The sequence below is a fragment of the Herpailurus yagouaroundi genome, unplaced genomic scaffold, assembly GCF_014898765.1.
Source record: "Herpailurus yagouaroundi ecotype Mexico unplaced genomic scaffold, PumYag 29, whole genome shotgun sequence".
NCBI lineage: Eukaryota > Metazoa > Chordata > Mammalia > Carnivora > Felidae > Herpailurus > Herpailurus yagouaroundi.
This window is the reverse complement of record NW_024412377.1, coordinates 116,133,246-116,154,669: the sequence shown is the minus strand read 5'-3', so window position 1 is coordinate 116,154,669 and position 21,424 is coordinate 116,133,246. Positions and strand designations below refer to the sequence as shown.

The following is a 21,424-nucleotide window of genomic DNA, read 5'->3' as shown; positions in this document are numbered from 1 at the left end:
TTAAAAGCATATGCAGATATCTGAGCATTCGTATTATTCTATAGTTAATGAGAGAATGGGTAAAGAATGTGTTTTCTTGTTACTTTATTCTGTTTGATATTAATTTTTTATAATCTTAATAAGCATTAAAAAGTGATGATAAAAATGTTGGATTAGATTTTCAGGTCATAAAGTTAAGTATGTGAATTATTCATCTTCACTTCCACTGTATGCTTCTCAAGATAAAAGGAGGGGTTTAGTGCTCTAGGTTTTTATGCTATCTTCAAGGGTTATTAGTGATAAGATTGGAAGTTATCAATCTTTATATACGTCGTGATGCCAAAGACTTAAACAAGGCTAGTAAAACCCTGATACCGAGTATACTAGGTTGAAGAGTCTCCCCCCAAATCCATGCCCATAGGAACTTTAGAATGTGATCTTATTTGGAAACAGGGTCTTTGCAGATATAATCAAGTGATGATAAGGTTGTATTGGTTAGGGTAAGCCGTAAATGAATTTTATGGCTTCTTCACCAGAAGCTAGGAGAGGCAAGGAAGGAGTTTTCCCTAAAGGCTTCAAAGGGAGTGGAGCCCTAGTGACACTTCAGTTTTGGACTTCTGGTTGCCAGGACTCTGAGAATAAATTTCTCTTGTTTTAAGCCAAAGAGTTCACAGTAATTTTTACAGCAGCCCTAAGTCTCAACAAGGACAGTGTGAGAAAAGAAAAAAAAAAAAATACACACACACACACACACAGGGTAATATCTCTTGTGAAAAGACACAAAGGTCCTAAATAAAACAGTAGCCACACTCCTTTCAAAAGTAAACTGAATCCAGTAAGCAATTAAAAAATACACATCATGACTGTTAAACTAAGTTTATAACAGAATATTAAGAATGACTTAAATACTACAAAATATATTCATTTAATTCACCATATTAACAATTTAAAGAAGAGTTTTATGATCATCTCAAGATTATTGAGCATCTGATAAAATCCAACACACATGAATAAAACTGCTTAAGAAAATAATAGGCAGGAACATCTTTAAGCTGCTAAAGGGTGTAACCAATATCCCACAACAAACATAATATTTAATGGTGAAACATCAGAAAGATTTCCACAGGAACAATATAAGGATGTCTACCAGCACTGCATCTATACAACTTTACACTTTAAAAAAGATAAGCATGTCTATATATATGTGTGTGTGTATATATATATACACACACACACACACACATATATATGTTGTATGTGTTTGTATGTATATACATATATAAATATAAGGGTATGGCATACATAAATACAAATGTATGTATACACATATGAATCATTTAGAAAGTAATAACTGGCTAGGAAGTTTTCATTACTCATGGAGGAGGTAACTATCTTAAGAGAAAATCCAAAGTGAATCTACAAAATTAGCATCAGTAAGAGTTCAACACATCTGCTAGATTCAAGATAAACATCTAAAAATTAATTATGTTCTTTTATAATAGCAACAAATAACTTGAATTTTTATAATAAAAAAATATTATCACTACTTTCTAGGAAGATGGAATGGTTTCAATGAAGGGGGTGTGGGTTACATGGATGTATTCATTTGTCAAAATAATACGGCTAAGATTTACATGTTTCTATGAATTTAAATTCTATGTAAAAAAGAGAATTGTATATATGATAGTAATTAATTGGGGTGCAGAGTGGATATAAGCATAGATCATGTTTTTTCAGTGGAAAAAATATTGCTCCCAAGGGGGAAAAATTTGTACCTAGGGGGCAAAAAAGGTCCCTTATCCTTTTTACATAGAAAGCACAAATATATATACAGTTCATAATGGATAAAAAGTATATCTGTGATATTAAAACAAACTGAATCAACTATATTTTTCAGAATTACAAAATGACTTTTTGCTTTATTTATCCCAAGTCCAGAATTTAAGGCTGAAACTAAAACATTTCAATGGTTACTGTATCTAAAAGTAACTAATGTTAAAGATATAGATACTTACTAAAAATAAACTTTCCAGTATTAAAAAGAAAATTAGACATAAGCACCCAATAAACTATCATTGCTCCAATAAGAGACACCAAAGAGAAAAGGAGACTTGACCACTGTCCAAAGGAGCCAAAATAATATCTGCAGACATCTGGATATTCCCAGGTAGTGGTATCCACTGATGCTAGATAAACATAAAAGAAAGAATAAAATTAGATGTTAATCATATATCCCATAATCATAATTTGTGTTCCCTCAATTAACTCAAAATATTTAACAAAATATTAAGATTATTCCACCACCAAATATTAGATATTAAATCATATAAAAACATTATAGAACAGGGGCACCTGGATGGCTTGGTCAGTTAAGCATCCAACTTCAGCTCAGGTCATGATCTCACGCTTTGTGTGTTTGAGCCCCACACTGAGCTCTGTCTGCCAGTACAGAGCCCGCTTTGGATCCTCTGACTCTTCTCTGCCCTTCCCCCACTCGTGCATGATCTCTCTCTCACTCTCCCTCTCAAAAATAAATAAACATTAAAAAAAAATTAAGGGGCGCCTGAGTGGTTCAGTTGGTTGAGCGTTTGACCTCAGCTCAAGTCATGATCATGCAGTTCATGAGTTTAAGCCCCACATCAGGCTCTGTGGTGACAGCTCAGAGCCTGGTACCTGCTTTGGATTCTGTGTCTTCCTCTCTTTCTGCCCCTCCCCTGCTCATGCTCTGCCTCTCACTCTCTCAAAAATAAATAAAACATATAAAAAACTGAAAAAACTACAGAACACATAAAAAATAAATACAGATCAATGAAACAGTATAGATAATATAAGAAATAGATTATAGTATCATATTATATAATTAATAAAAACAAATGATAAATCAAGGCTAGACAAAATCATCAGTGAGAGTCAGAAGATATTATCCAGCAATATTTGGCATACTTAAATAACAGTATGGAATAAAATTTTCCTGAGTCATACTTTATACCACATGATAATTTCAGACAATTGAGCTAAGAATTAAAAAATTAAATAACAGAAAAGTTAGAAGACAATGTAAAAACAGACACTGAAAGGTTACCCTTTTCTATCAAATGAAGAAAGAAATTACAATGGAAAAGACAGGCAGATATAAACAAACTCATATAACACTAAAGCCATTAAATTGTTGAATGGAAAAGAAATTGACATGAAATAACAGCTAAAAGGCTAATGCTTACATCATATATAGCACTTAGCAGATCTATAAGAACACCAAGAGACTTGTGGATAAATGGGAATGGGATAAATAAATAATAAAATTAAGAGAAAATATACCAGTGCTTAAGAGACCCCCTCCCCACCAAAAAAAAATTGAAGGCAAAATCTGGTCTCTTGACTTAGAATTGCTAAGATTCACTGAAACAATATATGTCTATTTCAGTCCTAAACTATTTTAAAACAATGTAAAATGGTATTTCTCTGATCCAGAATTTATAGATGAATAGAGACAATGTATAAATAAACTTTGCAAATTCACTACAAAGGACACGTTCATATTTTCATATTTTTCTAGTTACATTTTCTAGTTTTAGGGAATTCCAACATTTAGATCTCTTGGTAGGGATAGATCAAAAGTTACCATTAACTGTTAAGAATCATAGAATTCTCAATTTAGTTCTGAAAAAGACTTTATTTTTAAAAGATGACCTTTAAAATTATTCTTATGAGGAAATTAGCACCAAAGTAAATGCATTCTGCAAAGAATTACAAACCTCTCTGAATTTAAAGGCAGTCACTAATTCACTGACATATCAATTCAGCTGAATGCTATGAATAAGACAAGTAAATCTTTAGGCACAAAATAGTTAACACACACATGGAATGTACACATTAATGATCTACTGTAACAGGAAATACTTATTAATACCCAAATAGCTACTCTATTTTTATCATAGCAAACTCTTACATATCATAGCTCGTGATTTCACTACTCTATAGCAGCAATAAAGTGTTAAAATGCCCATCAGCATGATGACACACATTCCAGTAGTAAAGCCAGCCTGTTTAAAAACACAAAAAGAACAACATATATCATGTTAGAATAAATTCATATGCAACCATATTATGTTACTTTAAACAATTATGATAAAAACCTGACAATGTAAAATTAAGTATAATTACCTATTGTCTTTAATAAATTTTACATAGATTTATTAAAACCTTTATTATAAAGCTTACACTATGAAGAGAAAAAAATTCAGGCAAAAAGCATGCTGAAAAATTATATTACCTGTTTCATGCCCCAAGGAATACTTAGTATAGATGTTCCCATCATGGTATTCCAAATCATAAAACTGAAAACACAGAGTAACAGCAGTAAAAATATGGAGTTTAACTATTCAAATATCTTAATTAAGACAAAAATTAAAATAACCAGTAATTTTCATTTATTTATAGTTTAAGTAATGCTCCAAAAATTAAGTTTACTCACATGGTTACTAAACTGGTGTTTTTACCATATCCTTCAGTGTAACTTTGGAGTTTATAAGCAGAACCCAATGGACTATATACATAGCACTCTTCTGGAGCTGGAACTACATGATCTGGAGCAATCTAGTAAGAGAAGAAACACAGAGAAATGTTAGAACCAGTAAATGTGCAAAACAGGATATTTTCTATACATCAGATTACCTGACTCTAGACACATTTCTAAGTATCATGAACAAACACGTATTTCTGATTTATTAACATAAAAAATACTTTCCAAATATAGTAGATCTAAAGGAAAAGAGTTTCAAGAATATAATAAACCGTTCATGTGAAATGAGAATGAATTCTTAAAAATACACAACTGCCAAAATATTTTTCTCTTTATTTTCATGAGAAATAAAGAAGAGTCAGCAAAGACTGAGATTAAAGAATTCTAGATAGAGGAGATTTGGACCTTAGGTTAGGGGAATTTCAAGAGTCAAGTGGCCACTGAACTCCTCTGTGAGAGTGGTTTTACCAAAAAGGTAGGTAGGGAACTCAAATTATAAAGAATTGAAAGCCAAAAAATTAAAAACAGAACTACCCTACGACCCAGCAATTGCACTATTAGGTATTTATCCAAAGGATACAAAACTGCTGATTTTAGGGGCATGTGCACCCCAACGTTTATAGCAGTGCTATCAACAATAGCCAAATTACGAAAAGGGCCCAAATGTCCAGTGACTGATGAATGGATTAAAGAAGAGGCAGTGTATACACACACACACACACAAACACACACACACACACACACACACTGGAATACTACTCTGTGATAAAAAAAGAATGAAATCTTGCCATTTGCAACAATGTGGATGGGACTAGAGAGTAGGCTAAGCGAAATAAGTCAATCATAGACAGATGTTGTATGATTTTACTCCTATGTGAAATTTGAGAAACACAATAGATAATCATGGGGAAGGGAAGGAAAAATAAGATAAAAATAGAGAGGGAGGCAAACCATAAAAGACTCTTAAATACAGAGAACAAACTGAGGGTTGCTGGAGAGGAGGTGGATGGGAGGATGGGGTGAATGGGTGATGGACATTAAGAAGGGCATTTGTTGGGATGAGCATTGGTTGTCATATGTAAGAGATCAATCACTGGGTTCTACTTCTGAAGTCAAGACTATACTGTATGTTAACTACCTTGAATTAAAAAAAAAAAAAGAATTGAGAGTCAATAGAAGATAAACAATGGAAAAATAAATATAGACCATTCTTTTACATGCTTACTAAAGCATTTAAAAAGCAGAAGAAAAAAAAAGGTGAGCTAACACAGCCTAAGGAAAGGCAAAGCAAGAATTCTTAAAGATGGAGTATGTAAGCAAGAGGGAAGGAGCTAAGAGAGTTTGAAAGCACACAGACGACTGAACAGATAATATATGTCCTATACACATAGCTCCCACCTTGCCCCCTCATACATATTTTCTGAATTCTACCTCCCTATGGAGGGAAGATATTACAGTACTCTGGTATAACTATGCCCATCTCCCTGAGAATAGCTCTTGAGAATATGCAGTCCTATATATAGTAGTACAGTAGTTAAAGACATAGGAGCTGTCTGGCATAAATCAACAATCTTTTATATTCAGCACCTAGTAAGTAAATTTACAACTTTGTGCTAGGTTTAGTGTTCAAGAAAAAAAATACAGTCCACAACTTTAAGAAGCTTAAATTCCAGCTGGAAGATACATGAAGCAATCAGATAAGGCTATCAGAGATAAAAAAAATTAAGTGCGGGATACTATATGGAAGGAATGACAAAAAATTAACGGGGACTAGAATAGTTGGGGAAGACGTCAAGGAGGTGATGGAACACTGGGCCTCAGTAGTAAGACAAGATATGGACTGGTGCAAAAAGAAAGTGTCGAATCATTCTCTATTTATGCATATGATTGGTGGTATCTTGTAGGAAAAGAATGTCTCAAATGTTATGCCTGGTGTGGCTTTGGAAACAACTACTTCTGAGAGATAAAAAGGCATATATGGAGGGGCACCTGGGTGGCTCAGTCTGTTAAGCATCCAACTCTTAATCTGAGGGTCATGAGTTCAAGCCCTGCATTTGGCTCTACACTGAGTATTAAGCCTACTTAAGAATGAAAAGGCATATATGGAAATGGGTTTGTTGCCTTCTCTTTTATCCTCATTCCTCCTGGGAATAAAAAAGAAAAAGGGGAAGGGCCATGCCTGCATCAGTCAGGAGATAAACCATGATAGCAAAGGTCAGAAAAAGTGAAAATCAAAAGTTATAGGGGGCAGGATTACAAGCTAGAGAAGTTAAGAAGTTGCAAATTCTTGGGGTCCCTGGGTGACCCCAAGTTAAGCATCTGACTTCAGGTCAAGTCATGCTAACAGCTCAGAGCCTGGAGCCTGGAGCCTGGAGCCTGCAGCTTGCAGCCTGCATGGGATTCTGCGTCTCCCCTCTCTGCCCCTCCCCTACTCACGCTATATGTCTCTCTCTCTCCCTCAAAAATAAATAAACATTAAAAAAAAAAAAAAAAGAAGAAGCTCCCAATTCTTAGGAATTACAGAAAAAATGGAGAATTGGATCCCACACTCTGATAGTAATCTAGGGCAGTGCTTTTCGAACTTGAATTTTCCTGTGATTGACACAGGGATATTGTTAAGCACAGATTATGATTCAGTAAGTCTGGAGTAAAGAATAGGATTCTGTATTTTTAGTAAGTTCTCAGTGATGCCAATACTGCTGGCTTGTGCAGGCTCTGCTTTTATTAACAAGGATCTAGGAGATGTTGGCAGCCAAATAATTTTCTTCTCTTCCTGATTTTAGAATAAAAATATTAAGGTAAATGAGGAAATTTTCAGAAATAAAATGTTTAATTCTATAAAATCCTGACACGGCTTCACATTGTTTTGCCCTTAAAAATCTTTTAAGAAAAATAATTTTGGAATTCTCAGAAAATGAGCATGGATGTATACATATATTCATTAAAAATGGTCATATCACACTGTTACCTTTTGATCTCTGTTGACCACTGTTTATATACTTATATTTAGAGTAATTTCGAGGGAGGGAAGATGGCGGCGTAGGAGGACGCTGGGCTCACCGCGCGTCCTGCTGATCACTTACATTCCACCTACACCTGCCTAAATAACCCAGAAAACCACCAGAGGATTAGCAGAACAGAGTCGCCGGAGCCAAGCGCGGACGAGAGGCCCACGGAAGAGGGTAGGAAGGGCGGCGAGGCGGTGCGCGCTCCACGGACTGGCGGGAGGGAGCCGGGGCGGAGGGGCGGCTCGCCGGCCAAGCAGAGCCCCCAAGTCTGGCTTGCAAAAAGCGGAGGGGCCTGACGGACTGTGTTCCGACAGCAAGCGCGACTTAGCGGCTGGGAGGTCATAAGTTAACAGCTCTGCTCAGAAAGCGGGAAGGCTGGAGGACAAAGGGAAGGAGAGCTGCAGAGCCCCCGGATGACAGAGCTCAGTTTGGTGGGGAACAAAGGCGCTCGCCAGCGCCATCTTCCCCGCCCATCCCCCAGCCAAAATCCCAAAGAGAACCAGTTCCTGCTCGCAAACACCCAACTCTGTGCTTCTGCGGAGCCAAACCTCCGGCAGCGGATCTGACTCCCTGCTGCTGCCACAGGGCCCCTCCTGAAGTGGATCACCTAAGAAGAAGCAAGCTAAGCCTGCCCCTCCTGCCCCTGTGCACCTTGCCTACCCACCCCAGCTAAGATGCCAGATCCCCAGCATCACAAGCCTGGCAGTGTGCAAGTAGCCCAGACAGGCCACCCCACCCCACAGTGAATCCCGCCCCTAGGAGAGGGGAAGAGAAGGCACACACCAGTCTGACTGTGGCCCCAGCGGTGGGCTGGGGGCAGACATCAGGTCTGACTGCGGCTCCGCCCACCAACTCCAGTTATACACCACAGCACAGGGGAAGTGCCCTGCAGGTCCTCACCACGCCAGGGACTATCCAAAATGACCAAGTGGAAGAATTCCCCTCAGAAGAATCTCCAGGAAATAACAACAGCTAATGAGCTGATCAAAAAGGATTTAAATAATATAACAGAAAGTGAATTTAGAATAATAGTCATAAAATTAATCGCTGGGCTTGAAAACAGTATAGCTGACAGCAGAGAATCTCTTGCTACAGAGATCAAGGGACTAAGGAACAGTCACGAGGAGCTGAAAAACGCTTTAAATGAAATTCATAACAAAATGGAAACCACCACAGCTCGGATTGAAGAGGCAGAGGAGAGAATAGGTGAACTAGAAGATAAAGTTATGGAAAAAGAGGAAGCTGAGAAAAAGAGAGATAAAAAATCCAGGAGTATGAGGGGAAAATTAGAGAACTAAGTGATACACTAAAAAGAAATAATATACGCATAATTGGTATCCCAGAGGAGGAAGAGAGAGGGAAAGGTGCTGAAGGGGTACTTGAAGAAATAATAGCTGAGAACTTCCCTGAAGTGGGGAAGGAAAAAGGCATTGAAATCCAAGAGGCACAGAGACTCCCTTCAGACGTAACTTGAATCGATCTTCTGCACGACATATCATAGTGAAACTGGCAAAATACAAGGATAAAGAGAAAATTCTGAAAGCAGCAAGGGGTAAACGTGCCCTCACATATAAAGGGAGACCTATAAGACTCGTGACTGATCTCTCTTTTGAAACTTGGCAGGCCAGAAAGAGTTGGCACGAGATTTTCAGTTTGCTAGACAGAAAAAATATGCAGCCGAGAATCCTTTATCCAGCAAGTCTGTCATTTAGAATAGAAGGAGAGATAAAGGTCTTCCCAAACAAACAAAAACTGAAGGAATTTGTCACCACTAAACCAGCCCTACAAGAGATCCTAAGGGGGACCCTGTGAGACAAAGTACCAGAGACATCACTACAAGCATAAAACATACAGACATCACAATGACTCTAAACCCATATCTTTCTATAATAACACTGAATGTAAATGGATTCAATGCGCCAACCAAAAGACATAGGGTATCAGAATGGATAAAAAAACAAGACCCATCTATTTGCTGTCTACAAGAGACTCATTTTAGACCTGAGGACACCTTTAGATTGAGAGTGAGGGGATGGAGAACTATTTATCATGCTACTGGAAGCCAAAAGAAAGCTGGAGTAGCCATACTTATATCAGACAAACTAGACTTTAAATTAAAGGCTGTAACAAGAGATGAAGAAGGACATTATATAATAGTGACAGGGTCTATCCATCAGGAAGAGCTAACAATTATAAATGTCTATGCGCCGAATACTGGAGCGCCCAAATATATAAAACAATTACTCATAAACACAAGCAACCTTATTGATAAGAATGTGGTCATTGCAGGGGACTTTAACACCCCACTTACAGAAATGGATAGATCATCTAGACACACGGTCAATAAAGAAACAAGGGCCCTGAATGAGACATTGGATCAGATGGACTTGACAGATATATTTAGAACTCTGCATCCCAAAGCAACAGAATATACTTTCTTCTCGAGTGCACATGGAACATTCTCCAAGATAGATCATATACTGGGTCACAAAACAGCCCTTCATAAGTTTACAAGAATTGAAATCATACCATGCATACTTTCAGACCATAATGCTATGAAGCTTGAAATCAACCACAGAAAAAAGTCTGGAAAACCTCCAAAAGCATGGAGGTTAAAGAACACCCTACTAACGAATGAGTGGGTCAACCAGGCAATTCGAGAAGAAATTAAAAAATATATGGAAACAAACGAAAATGAAAATACAACAATCCAAATGCTTTGGGACGCAGCGAAGGCAGTCCTGAGAGGAAAATCCATTGCAATCCAGGCCTATCTCAAGAAACAAGAAAAATCCCAAATACAAAATCTAACAGCACACCTAAAGGAAATAGAAGCAGAACAGCAAAGGCAGCCTAAACCCAGCAGAAGAAGAGAAATAATAAAGATCAGAGCAGAAATAAACAATATAGAATCTAAAAAAACTGTAGAGCAGATCAACGAAACCAAGAGTTGGTTTTTTGAAAAAATAAACAAAATTGACAAACCTCTAGCCAGGCTTCTCAAAAAGAAAAGGGACATGACCCAAATAGATAAAATCATGAATGAAAATGGAATTATTACAACCAATCCCTCAGAGATACAAACAATTATCAGGGAATACTATGAAAAATTATATGGCAACAAATTGGACAACCTGGAAGAAATGGACAAATTCCTGAACACCCACACTCTTCCAAAACTCAATCAGGAGGAAATAGAAAGCTTGAACAGACCCATCACCAGCGAAGAAATTGAATCGGTTATCAAAAATCTCCCAACAAATAAGAGTCCAGGACCAGATGGCTTCCCAGGGGAGTTCTACCAGACGTTTAAAGCAGAGATAATACCTATCCTTCTCAAGCTATTCCAAGAAATAGAAAGGGAAGGAAAACTTCCAGACTCATTCTATGAAGCCAGTATTACTTTGATTCCTAAACCAGACAGAGACCCAGTAAAAAAAGAGAACTACAGGCCAATATCCCTGATGAATATGGATGCAAAAATTCTCAATGAGATACTAGCAAATCGAATTCAACGGCATATAAAAAGAATTATTCACCATGATATAGTGGGATTCATTCCCGGGATGCAGGGCTGGTTCAACATTCGCAAATCAATCAACGTGATACATCACATTAACAAAAAAAAGGAGAAGAACCATATGATCCTGTCAATCGATGCAGAAAAGGCCTTTGACAAAATCCAGCACCCTTTCTTAATAAAAACCCTTGAGAAAGTCAGGATAGAAGGAACATACTTAAAGATCATAAAAGCCATTTATGAAAAGCCCACAGCTAACATCATCCTCAAGGGGAAAAACTGAGAGCTTTTTCCCTGAGATCAGGAACACGACAGGGATGCCCACTCTCACCGCTGTTGTTTAACATAGTGCTGGAAGTTCTAGCATCAGCAATCAGACAACAAAAGGAAATCAAAGGCATCAAAATTGGCAAAGATGAAGTCAAGCTTTCGCTTTTTGCAGATGACATGATATTATACATGGAAAATCCGACAGACTCCACCAAAAGTCTGCTAGAACTGATACATGAATTCAGCAAAGTTGCAGGATGCAAAATCAATGTACAGAAATCAGTTGCATTCTTATACACTAACAATGAAGTAACAGAAAGACAAATAAGGAAACTGATCCCATTCACAATTGCACCAAGAAGCATAAAATACCTAGGAATAAATCTAACCAAAGATGTAAAGGATCTGTATGCTGAAAACTATAGAAAGCTTATGAAGGTAATTGAAGAAGATTTAAAGAAATGGAAAGACATTCCCTGCTCATGGATTGGAAGAATAAATATTGTCAAAATGTCAATACTACCCAAAGCTATCTACACATTCAATGCAATCCCAATCAAAATTGCACCAGCATTCTTCTCGAAACTAGAACAAGCAATCCTAAAATTCACATGGAACCACAAAAGGCCCCGAATAGCCAAAGTAATTTTGAAGAAGAAGACCAAAGCAGGAGGCATCACAATCCCAGACTTTAGCCTCTACTACAAAGCTGTAATCATCAAGGGATGATTTGTGCCATGGTATTGGCACAAAAACAGACACACAGACCAATGGAATAGAATAGAAACCCCAGAACTAGACCCACAAACGTATGGCCAACTCATCTTTGACAAAGCAGGAAAGAACATCCAATGGAAAAAAGACAGTCTCTTTAACAAATGGTGCTGGGAGAACTGGACAGCAACATGCAGAAGGTTGAAACTAGACCACTTTCTCACACCATTCACAAAAATAAACTCAAAATGGATAAAGGACCTGAATGTGAGACAGGAAACCATCAAAACCCTAGAGGAGAAAGCAGGAAAGACCTCTCTGACCTCAGCCGTAGCAATCTCTTACTTGACACATCCCCAAAGGCAAGGGAATTAAAAGCAAAAGTGAATTACTGGGACCTTATGAAGATAAAAAGCTTCTGCACAGCAAAGGAAACAACCAACAAAACGAAAAGGCAACCAACGGAATGGGAAAAGATATTTGCAAATGACATATCGGACAAAGGGCTAGTATCCAAAATCTATAAAGAGCTCACCAAACTCCACACCCGAAAAGCAAATAACCCAGTGAAGAAATGGGCAGAAAACATGAATAGACACTTCTCTAAAGAAGACATCCGGATGGCCAACAGGCACATGAAAAGATGTTCAGCGTCGCTCCTTATCAGGGAAATACAAATCAAAACCACACTCAGATATCACCTCATGCCAGTCAGAGTGGCCAAAATGAACAAATCAGGAGACTATAGATGCTGGAGAGGATGTGGAGAAACGGGAACCCTCTTGCACTGTTGGTGGGAATGCATATTGGTGCAGCCGCTCTGGAAAGCAGTGTGGAGGTTCCTCAGAAAATTAAAAATAGACCTACCCTATGACCCAGCAATAGCACTGTTAGGAATTTATCCAAGGGACACAGGAGTACTGATGCATAGGGGCACTTGTACCCCAATGTTCATAGCAGCACTCTCAACAATAGCCAAATTATGGAAAGAGCCTAAATGTCCATCAACTGATGAATGGTTAAAGAAATTGTGGTTTATATACACTATGGAATACTACGTGGCAATGAGAAAAAATGAAATATGGCCTTTTGTAGCAACGTGGATGGAACTGGAGAGTGTGATGCTAAGTGAAATAAACCATACAGATAAAGACAGATACCATATGGTTTCACTCTTATGTGGATCCTGAGAAACTTAACAGGAACCCATGGGGGAGGGGAAGGAAAAAAAAAAAAAAAAAAAGAGGTTAGAGTGGGAGAGAGCCAAAGCATAAGAGCCTGTTGAGAACTGAGAGCAAACTGAGGGTTGATGGGGGGTGGGAGGGAGGAGAGGGTGGGTGATGGGTATTGAGGAGGGCACCTTTTGGGATGAGCACTGGGTGTTGTATGGAAACCAATTTGACAATAAATTTCATATATAAATAAAAAAAAAAAAAGAGTTATTTCACTGTCAGTTAACAAAAGGTATTCAATTTGGTGTACAATGCTGACTTAATTTCCAGGCAAGCAATGTTCATTCAGGCCTAGACTGGCCCAGTCAGTATCTCTGAACTTTGCTTCCACAAGCAGAGCCCCTAGGAGGTCTGAATTAGACCCAGAGATACTAGATTACTCCTACTCCACAGAGGGCTGAGATAATTCTGTTATAGAACTAAGACTTTACTGTAACTACTGATATAAATGCCTGGGGGAGGAAAAAGTGAAAAAATTGGGGAAAAAAACGACACCACCCAGAATATTTGGGATGTCCTTATTTTGGCTATACAAAAGGAGATCGTAATACCTCAGAAGGCTTTAGTGAGATATCTATGTTCAAGTGATATCCTAATCATTGCCCTTTAGTAAATATCTAAAATTTCCATTTTTCTTTAAGCTTTAAGTTTCCAAATATCTCATATATGATAATTCTTATAAGCAAACAAATTACTTCCAATATGTTTCTGATCCTAAAATAATATAGATTTTAGAAGATCAAGAGTCAATAACTATAGTCCATGGGTCAAATCTGGCCTTCAAACCAATTTTTTACAGCCCCTTTGCTAGGAATGGTTTTTATATTTATAATGGTCATAAAATAAAAGTGAAGAATATGTAACTGTATGTGGCCCACAAAGCCTAAAATGTTTAAAATCTGCTCTTTGACCTATGTATTTTATCTACAAAAGGACAGTGCTAAATAGTAAAAATATTATACATTTGCATGTATTTCAGTTTCCCATTCCTGCAGAAAATTTCTAAAAACATCTTTCCCTCATAGCTTCAAACTTAAAAACTGAACAGACTAACCAGACTTGTTATTATTTATGTTTTTAATAAATAACCTCAAGTATTTCAGACGTAGTTTGTCCTCCAAAAAGCTCTTAGGACTGGGGACTAGCAGAATTTAATGCAACAAATCTCTTAGGATATTATCAACATAGAGAGGTTGTTCCAAATCTCTAAGTTACGCTAGATTAGAATGAACTAGCCTGAGATGTAAGACATGTGTTAATTACTATCTTGACTTTCCATAATGCCATCCTTGGAATATGGCCAGCAAAAAGTTCAATCACTGGGAGTCCCCCTGGCTTATGCTGTTCACTGTTCATTTCAATGTAACCTTAGACAATTAGCCATGTTTTCCCCCTTACCAGTGCCTTGTCTGCAGGAGCGGTGAGCCGGCTGTAGTAATGAATCCTCTTGTTCATGGCAGAGGCATGGTCGCTAACCCTCTGAATGACATCATTCACATTGACGATGTTTGTGGGCTCTATATAGAAAGGCCTAGAGAAGGGAATATACACTTGACAAAGAACATTCAGCCAGAAATTCTGGAAGTCAGCCATTGAAGAAAATAACTTCTTGTCCCCCATTAGAAATGAGATGCACCACCACAAGACATTCACTTCTCACTTTTGGTGGGAAAAGAAAATTTTACAAAAGAAGCATTATCCAATCCACAGAATAAAGCTTTTGTCTCCTAATACTATCATAAACACTCTTTTCTACTCTTTAGGAATTTAGCAATAGAGGAGACATAACACAAAGAGCTTCAATCAATTATTAAAAATAAACATAGCAGCTGACAGTTTTCAACAATGAAATTTAGATCCACACAACTTTGAATATTCTCTCAAAAGGCTTTTGGCACTAAATCAGAGAAATTACTGACATAAATGTTCTTCTACTCAACAGTCTCTATTCCTTCTTTACGGGCCAATGTTACTTCCTATGACAAATAAAATACAGATAAGTGATCTCAACCATCTCCCTTGTGAAACTTATCCAAAGTACTGTCAAATGGAACATCAAGACACCAGAGATATTTTGCCTCATTCTACTTTTCTTGGATTTCAGTAACAAATCCTATTATGTTATTATTTATGTGTATACTCCCTTCCCATAACTGTGTCCCAATTAACTGTAGATTCTGGTTTTCAATCATCATTTTCAGTCATTAACCTTGCCAGTTCCTAACAAAACTCCTTCCATTTGCTTTCTAAGCTTCCAGTAATGGACTCCAAAACAGAAAGACCAGGCAGAGTAGCATGAAAAGGACTGCTTTCCTCCACTGACTCTCAGATCCCTCAAAGTCACAAATGATACTGTGCTCCAAACTGCATGTACTATGCTATTTCAGATTACATACAGATCCAAGTAATGAAGGAAAAAAAACTAGATTTCTCTGGTTCCATATAACTCTTCTATATTTATAGTTCTGAAAGAAGCTTAAAATTTATGCTAGTCATTTGTGGAGACAGTTAATCTGGTCCTGTGGAATCACCTGAAAAACCAAGTGACTGAAATTTTAGTTTCTGCTATTTTTTCCAACTACTAGCTATAAGAGAAATGGTAGTATAGATGTTAAATTTAATCTTGTCTCTCTAGTTAGTATACAGAATCTCTGAATCTTCCTTTTGCTATTTACTCTCCACCACAGCACCTAAGTGGGACAGGTACTCTCCAATTCAATACACCAAATATCTTAAAGAAGAGCACTTACTAGAGCAAATAATATGGATATGGAGATCAATGTGACATTATATCTACACTAAGCATATCATTACTAAGTGAACTAAGGGATGTCAATAAATATGAAGGGGATATAAAGAAAATGAAACAGTCAGAGGCTGAATAAACTATCCCTACTTGGTAGTCTGAGGTAACTACCAATCCTCCCAAAGCACTATGGTATTTTATATAATTTGCATATCTACTGCATCAGTAGTACTAAAAAGCAATGTAAAATATTTATGTCCAGGAAACAGTTTAATCATACCTGGGGTCACAATCTACAGAGCATTCATTTCTTGTTTTGTAAGAATGATATCCCGCAAAGTTCAAGAAAGAACTACAGCTTAAAGTCAACATAAAGGAGAGAATGCAACTAATCAAGGATTACTAAAAGAGACTAACAAGAATGGTAGTGATAGAAAAGTATAAATATTCTACTTGTAGCTTCTTACTCTGAAAATTCAACGGTATTAATATCAACCACTAAATTGGCTTGAAGGCCTTGCTGAAAAGCAGTCCAGGAAGTGCTACATTTTTTGGCTTCTGGCATCTAACAAAAGTGTTAACTGTACCAGTTTAGTTGGCTTGGGTACTCTGAGAGCAGAATGACTCTGAAAGTTTTTCTTTTCCGACAGTTTTCATCGAGATGCTGAGTGCCTGTTCAAACAAATATTTTGGAATCTTTTCAAAACAGATTCTCTTTAAAAATATCCAACTCAGCATATCTTAACTAAATTATTAGAAACATATGTTAAAGCTTCATCTGAGAGCAAAAAATATAAATTACATTTCTAAATTGAACTTTAGTTGGATCTGAAAACATTTTTAAAATTAGTATTATACAGAGAACAGTATTAAGAATTAAATACTTTTGAAATTTGGGTTTTTTCTTTTGAACACGGTTTCACATGATTGCTCCCTATCAGTATTACTTCCCATTTGAAGTGTAGCTCAATTGTATCACAGTGAAAATAAATTATGATATTTCATGTAGAAGTTATATTTGTTTTACCTTATAAGTATTTATGGTTATGCTACAGAAAAAAAGTACCTTAAACATTCAGCAAAATTTTTAAAATATTTAGAAATGTGACTCAAAATCCCATATATTCATTTAACAAACTTATAAACAGAGAAATGTTATTTCTACCTAACACCTTTTCTAGGTTCCACTCCTTACATTCCTTAAAAACTTTTGGCTTTTAAATCTGTCTCCACCCTTCTACTGACCAGTTATACTCCTCTGAAAGTTAATAACAATTCCTTGACTTTTAAGGTTCATACTCAATGTGAAGACCTATGACTTAAAGCTGTTTGTTCCTTTATTCACATCTCCATGAAAGCTGAAGCCCTCCAACACCTGCCAAATTGGGGTAGTTTGTTAAAAAATGAAAAGGGAATCAAGTATTTAAAAATCTCAAGCAAATAAACATTCAAAATAATGAACCCACAGTACTTGTTTCTTCCTCCTTGGTAAAATGCTATGTCTGACAGGCAGATTTTCAATGAAGACAGAAAAGAAGTTAATCAAGCCACTGTACCTAGAAATTTCTTGCTGCTACAACAAAAATATTGGTAACCTCCAACTTGCTGATGTGTTTCTCGCTTTCCCTGGTGCTTATACAACATCCTTTTTCACAAAAATCCTGCTCTACATTCCAGTTTCACTCAATATTACCAAAGGCTGAGCCTAAGGATCTTCTCTACTATGGTTAATTATTTTGTACTGGTTCTCAAAATTTATTAAATATTATTTAAGTGCCAACCAAGCATAGTTAAGCATAGTTCTAAACATTTAATAATAATTAAGACATAGAAACTGAAGGATCATAATCTGCTGGAGGAGACAGGTAAGTAAGCAATCCCAGTCCAGGGGGAAAATAGAAAAAGAGAGTGAGTGCTTATGAAAAACAGTGGGAGCAAGAAAGAGTGGACAGACTTGTGTGGTGTTGGGTACATGCAGTGTACTGTGTGATCAAACAGAAGGAGAAGCTAACCCATGTCTGGCAGACCACTAAAGAAGTAACACCTGAGGTGAATCCTAAAAGATACAGAGGTAGACAGATATGGGAAAAAGTAGGAAAGAAATAGTGTTTCCAAAAAACATGTAAGAATACGTAGAAAGAACAAGGAGAGAGAGCATGATGTGTTTTTGAAAACTGTAAGTAGTGGGAAAAGTGGTAATATTATAAGGCAAACATGGGCCAGGACACAGAAGACCTCACATGCCAATGAAGGATATGATCCAAAAGGGAAGAACCCCCAGTCTCAGACTCTTCTGCTGATTCCTTCTCTAATTTCAACCCTCAAATATCAGAGTAACCCAGAGTTTAAGCCAGTGGCATTTTTTCTTCTCTATCTAGAGTCATGGTCTTGGTGGTCTCATCTAGTCACATAAATTTAAATATCATGCATATGCTGATGGCACTCAAACTATCTCCAGTCTGAATTTTTTTTTTTTTTTGAGAGAGAGAGGAAGCATGAGTGGAGCAGAGAGTCAGAGAGTGAGAGAGACAGAGAGAGAGAGAGAGAGAGAGAGAGAGAGAGAGAGAATCTTAAGCAGAATCAAGCAGGGCTTGATCCCATTACTCTGGGATCATGAACTGAGCCAAAATTAAGAGTCAGACACTCAACTGACTTAGCCAAACTCTCCCACCCATTGCATCTCTTAGACTTCAATGCTTACCATACTAATCACACCAGCCTCTTCACAATTCCTGAAACACTATAAACAAACACCTGCTCCAGGATCTTTGTTAGTAATTTCAGGTAAAAACAAAGCCTCTGAAGGCCTTTCCCTAAATACCTTCATGGCTTCTTCTTTCAGGTCTTTCCTCACTTGTGGAATAAGGTATTTAGCTACCCTTGACAGCATAGCTAAAATTTCAACCCAGTTCTTTACCCTTGTCATTTCATAGACCTTCTCTGCTTTACAAGATCTCCTTAGCATTTATACTCTCCAACACAATATATATTTATTTATTATTGGTAAATATATTTTATTGCCTCCAGTAAATTAAGATCCACAAGAGGAGGGACTTTTGTCAATTTGGTCACTCTTATATTCTCAGGGCATAGAATAGTACATGGCGTATTGTAAAAGCTCATTAGAGGGCATCTGGGTGGCTCTCATGATCTCACAGCTTGTGGGTTTGAGCCCCACGTTGGGCTCTGTGCTGACAGCTCAGACCCTAGAGCCTGCTTCGGATTCTGTGTCTTCCTCTCTGCCTTGTCTCTCTCTCTGCCCCTCCTCCACTCACACTCTGTCTCTCTGTCTCAAAAAATAAACAAACATTAAAAAAAAATTAAAAGCTCATTAGAATACGATGAGTAAAGTATGGTGTAACACTTTACAGAAAAGTTTATTTTGAAATAATTTTTTCAGGTAAACTCTATCCCCAACGTGGGGCTCAAACTCATGATTCCAACATCAAGAGTCGCACACTTACCAACTGAGCCAGCCAAATGCCCCATTATTTTGAAATAAATTAGAGTCATATAGAAGTTAGAAATATAGTACAGAAAGTATTTCCATTAACACTCCACTCAGGTTCTACAATGACATCTTATATAACCATACTACAACCATTGAAACTTGTATTACCTTTATAATCAGAAAAAAAGTGAATGAAAAATTATGGGGATAATGCTTTCAACTTTTCTGTACATTTAAAGTATTTAAAATAAAACTTGGGGGGAGAAATGATGGAGGGAGTAATCAAAGTATCAAATACTGTACAAAATGAGAAGCAACCTGTACAAAAATCAACTTAGGGTGTTAATCTGGTTAATTTGAGTTATCCTCAAACCAATTAAAAATTTTTCAGGACAGAATGATTGTGTCAAGTGCTACTGCAAAGACAAATGAGATGGGAACTGATCAATGAAATGACCACCAGTGACTTTGATATGAGTAGTCTCAGTGGAGTAGTAAGGGCAAAAGCCTATCTGAATTGGGATCAAGAGAAAAACTGGATACGATGAGTATAAATAATCCTTGCAAAGAGTCTTCTGTAAAAAGGAACAAAAGAAATGGAGTGGTAGCTAAAGAGTTAAGTGTAAATAGTCTACAAAGTATAAAAAAAGCATAACAAACACAATCACCTGTAATCCCATGAATGGCTTCATTCTCTTGTAAGAAAACATGAGATTCCATTGTTATAATTTTAAAATTATAAATTGCTATAATTTTAAAATCTGACAATACCAGGCACTAGTAGGAGATAATGTAATGGAAACTGTTATACAATATAGTGGAAATGTAAACTGATAGAATTCCTGTAGAAAAGAGTTTGGCATTATCCAGTTAAGTTGAATATACACATACACCACTACCAGGCAAGTGCACTCCCAGGAATTTATCCTAGAGAAGTTCTTGCACATGTATGCTAAATACACATAGACTAATGCTTATAGGAATGTTATTTGTAAGATCTCCACACTGGAGACAACTCAAATGTCCAACAACAGTAGAATGTATACATAAACTGCAGATACTCAGAATGAAATGCCAGAAAGCACTGGAAAGAACTATTGTTACACACAACTTGGGTGAAAATTATAAACAAAAATTCCAAAATAATACATACAGTATGATCTCATTTACATGAAGTCTACAAAAATGTAAAACTGATTTCAGTATTTTAGGGATACAGAGACAATAAATAATGAAAAGTAGGGAAATGGTCACACAAATGGGAGAAGAGTGTTTACCTATAGAGGAAGGAAGAGTGTTTGGTGAAAGACATAGGAACATATGAGGTGCTGTTATATCTAGACCTTCGTGTTGGTTGTACAGGTCCTGGCTTTATAATTATCTTTAAAATTGTGCTTAAGAGCTATACAGTCTTCTGTACACATATGTGATTAAAGACTTTAAAAACAGGTCTTTAACACATTTTTTCAAAATTTAGTAATGAGATCAAAAGGGACCATAACATCTTCTGCATCATACAGAAATTTACTGGTTATAGGAGTGCCTAGGTGGTTCGGTTGGTTAAGCATCTGAGTCTTGATTTGGACTCAGGTCATGATCTCACGGTTCCTGAGTTTGAGCCCTGCATCAGGCCCTGTGCTGCTAGCACAGAGCCTACTTAGGATTCTCTGTCTACCTCTCAAAAATAAATAATTAAACACACACACACAAAAAGACATTTATTGGTTATCTTTTGGCAAAATACCTTAAAGAGTGTCAAACTTAAATACAAGTTATCTACTTTTTGCTATAAAAAGTCAACTGTGGAAGAGGGCAGGAAGATGGCGGCGAAGGACGATGCTGGGCTCACCGCGTCCTGCTGATCGCTTAGATTCCACCCACATCTGCCTAATTTACCCCAATAACCACCAGAAGACTAGCAGAACGGACTCTCTGGAGCCAAGTGTAGACTGAGAGGCCCACGGAAGGGGTTAGGAAGGGCG

At 37.1% G+C, this 21,424-nt stretch overlaps 1 protein-coding gene across 6 annotated transcripts in view; it reads right to left on the bottom strand.

Moving 5' to 3' along the window:
• SLC38A9 (solute carrier family 38 member 9) overlaps positions 1–21,424 on the bottom strand; it is an 89,740-nt gene that overhangs the window by 41,111 nt on the left and 27,205 nt on the right. For 4 of the 6 annotated variants that reach the window (XR_005784010.1, XM_040453117.1, XM_040453153.1 and 1 more), the window contains 5 exons: positions 14,644–14,776; positions 4,454–4,575; positions 4,253–4,316; positions 3,929–4,022; positions 1,995–2,165 (listed from right to left, as the gene is read on the bottom strand). Coding sequence is in view for 5 of the 6 variants with exons in the window: in XM_040453117.1 (XP_040309051.1) it covers positions 1,995–2,165; positions 3,929–4,022; positions 4,253–4,316; positions 4,454–4,575; positions 14,644–14,776 (584 nt within the window). In the remaining variant the exon portion in view is untranslated. Of the gene's footprint in view, positions 1–1,994; positions 2,166–3,928; positions 4,023–4,252; positions 4,317–4,453; positions 4,576–14,643; positions 14,777–16,578; positions 16,664–21,424 lie in introns of all 6 variants that reach the window. The other 2 variants (XM_040453144.1, XM_040453135.1) reach the window with 1 other exon arrangement.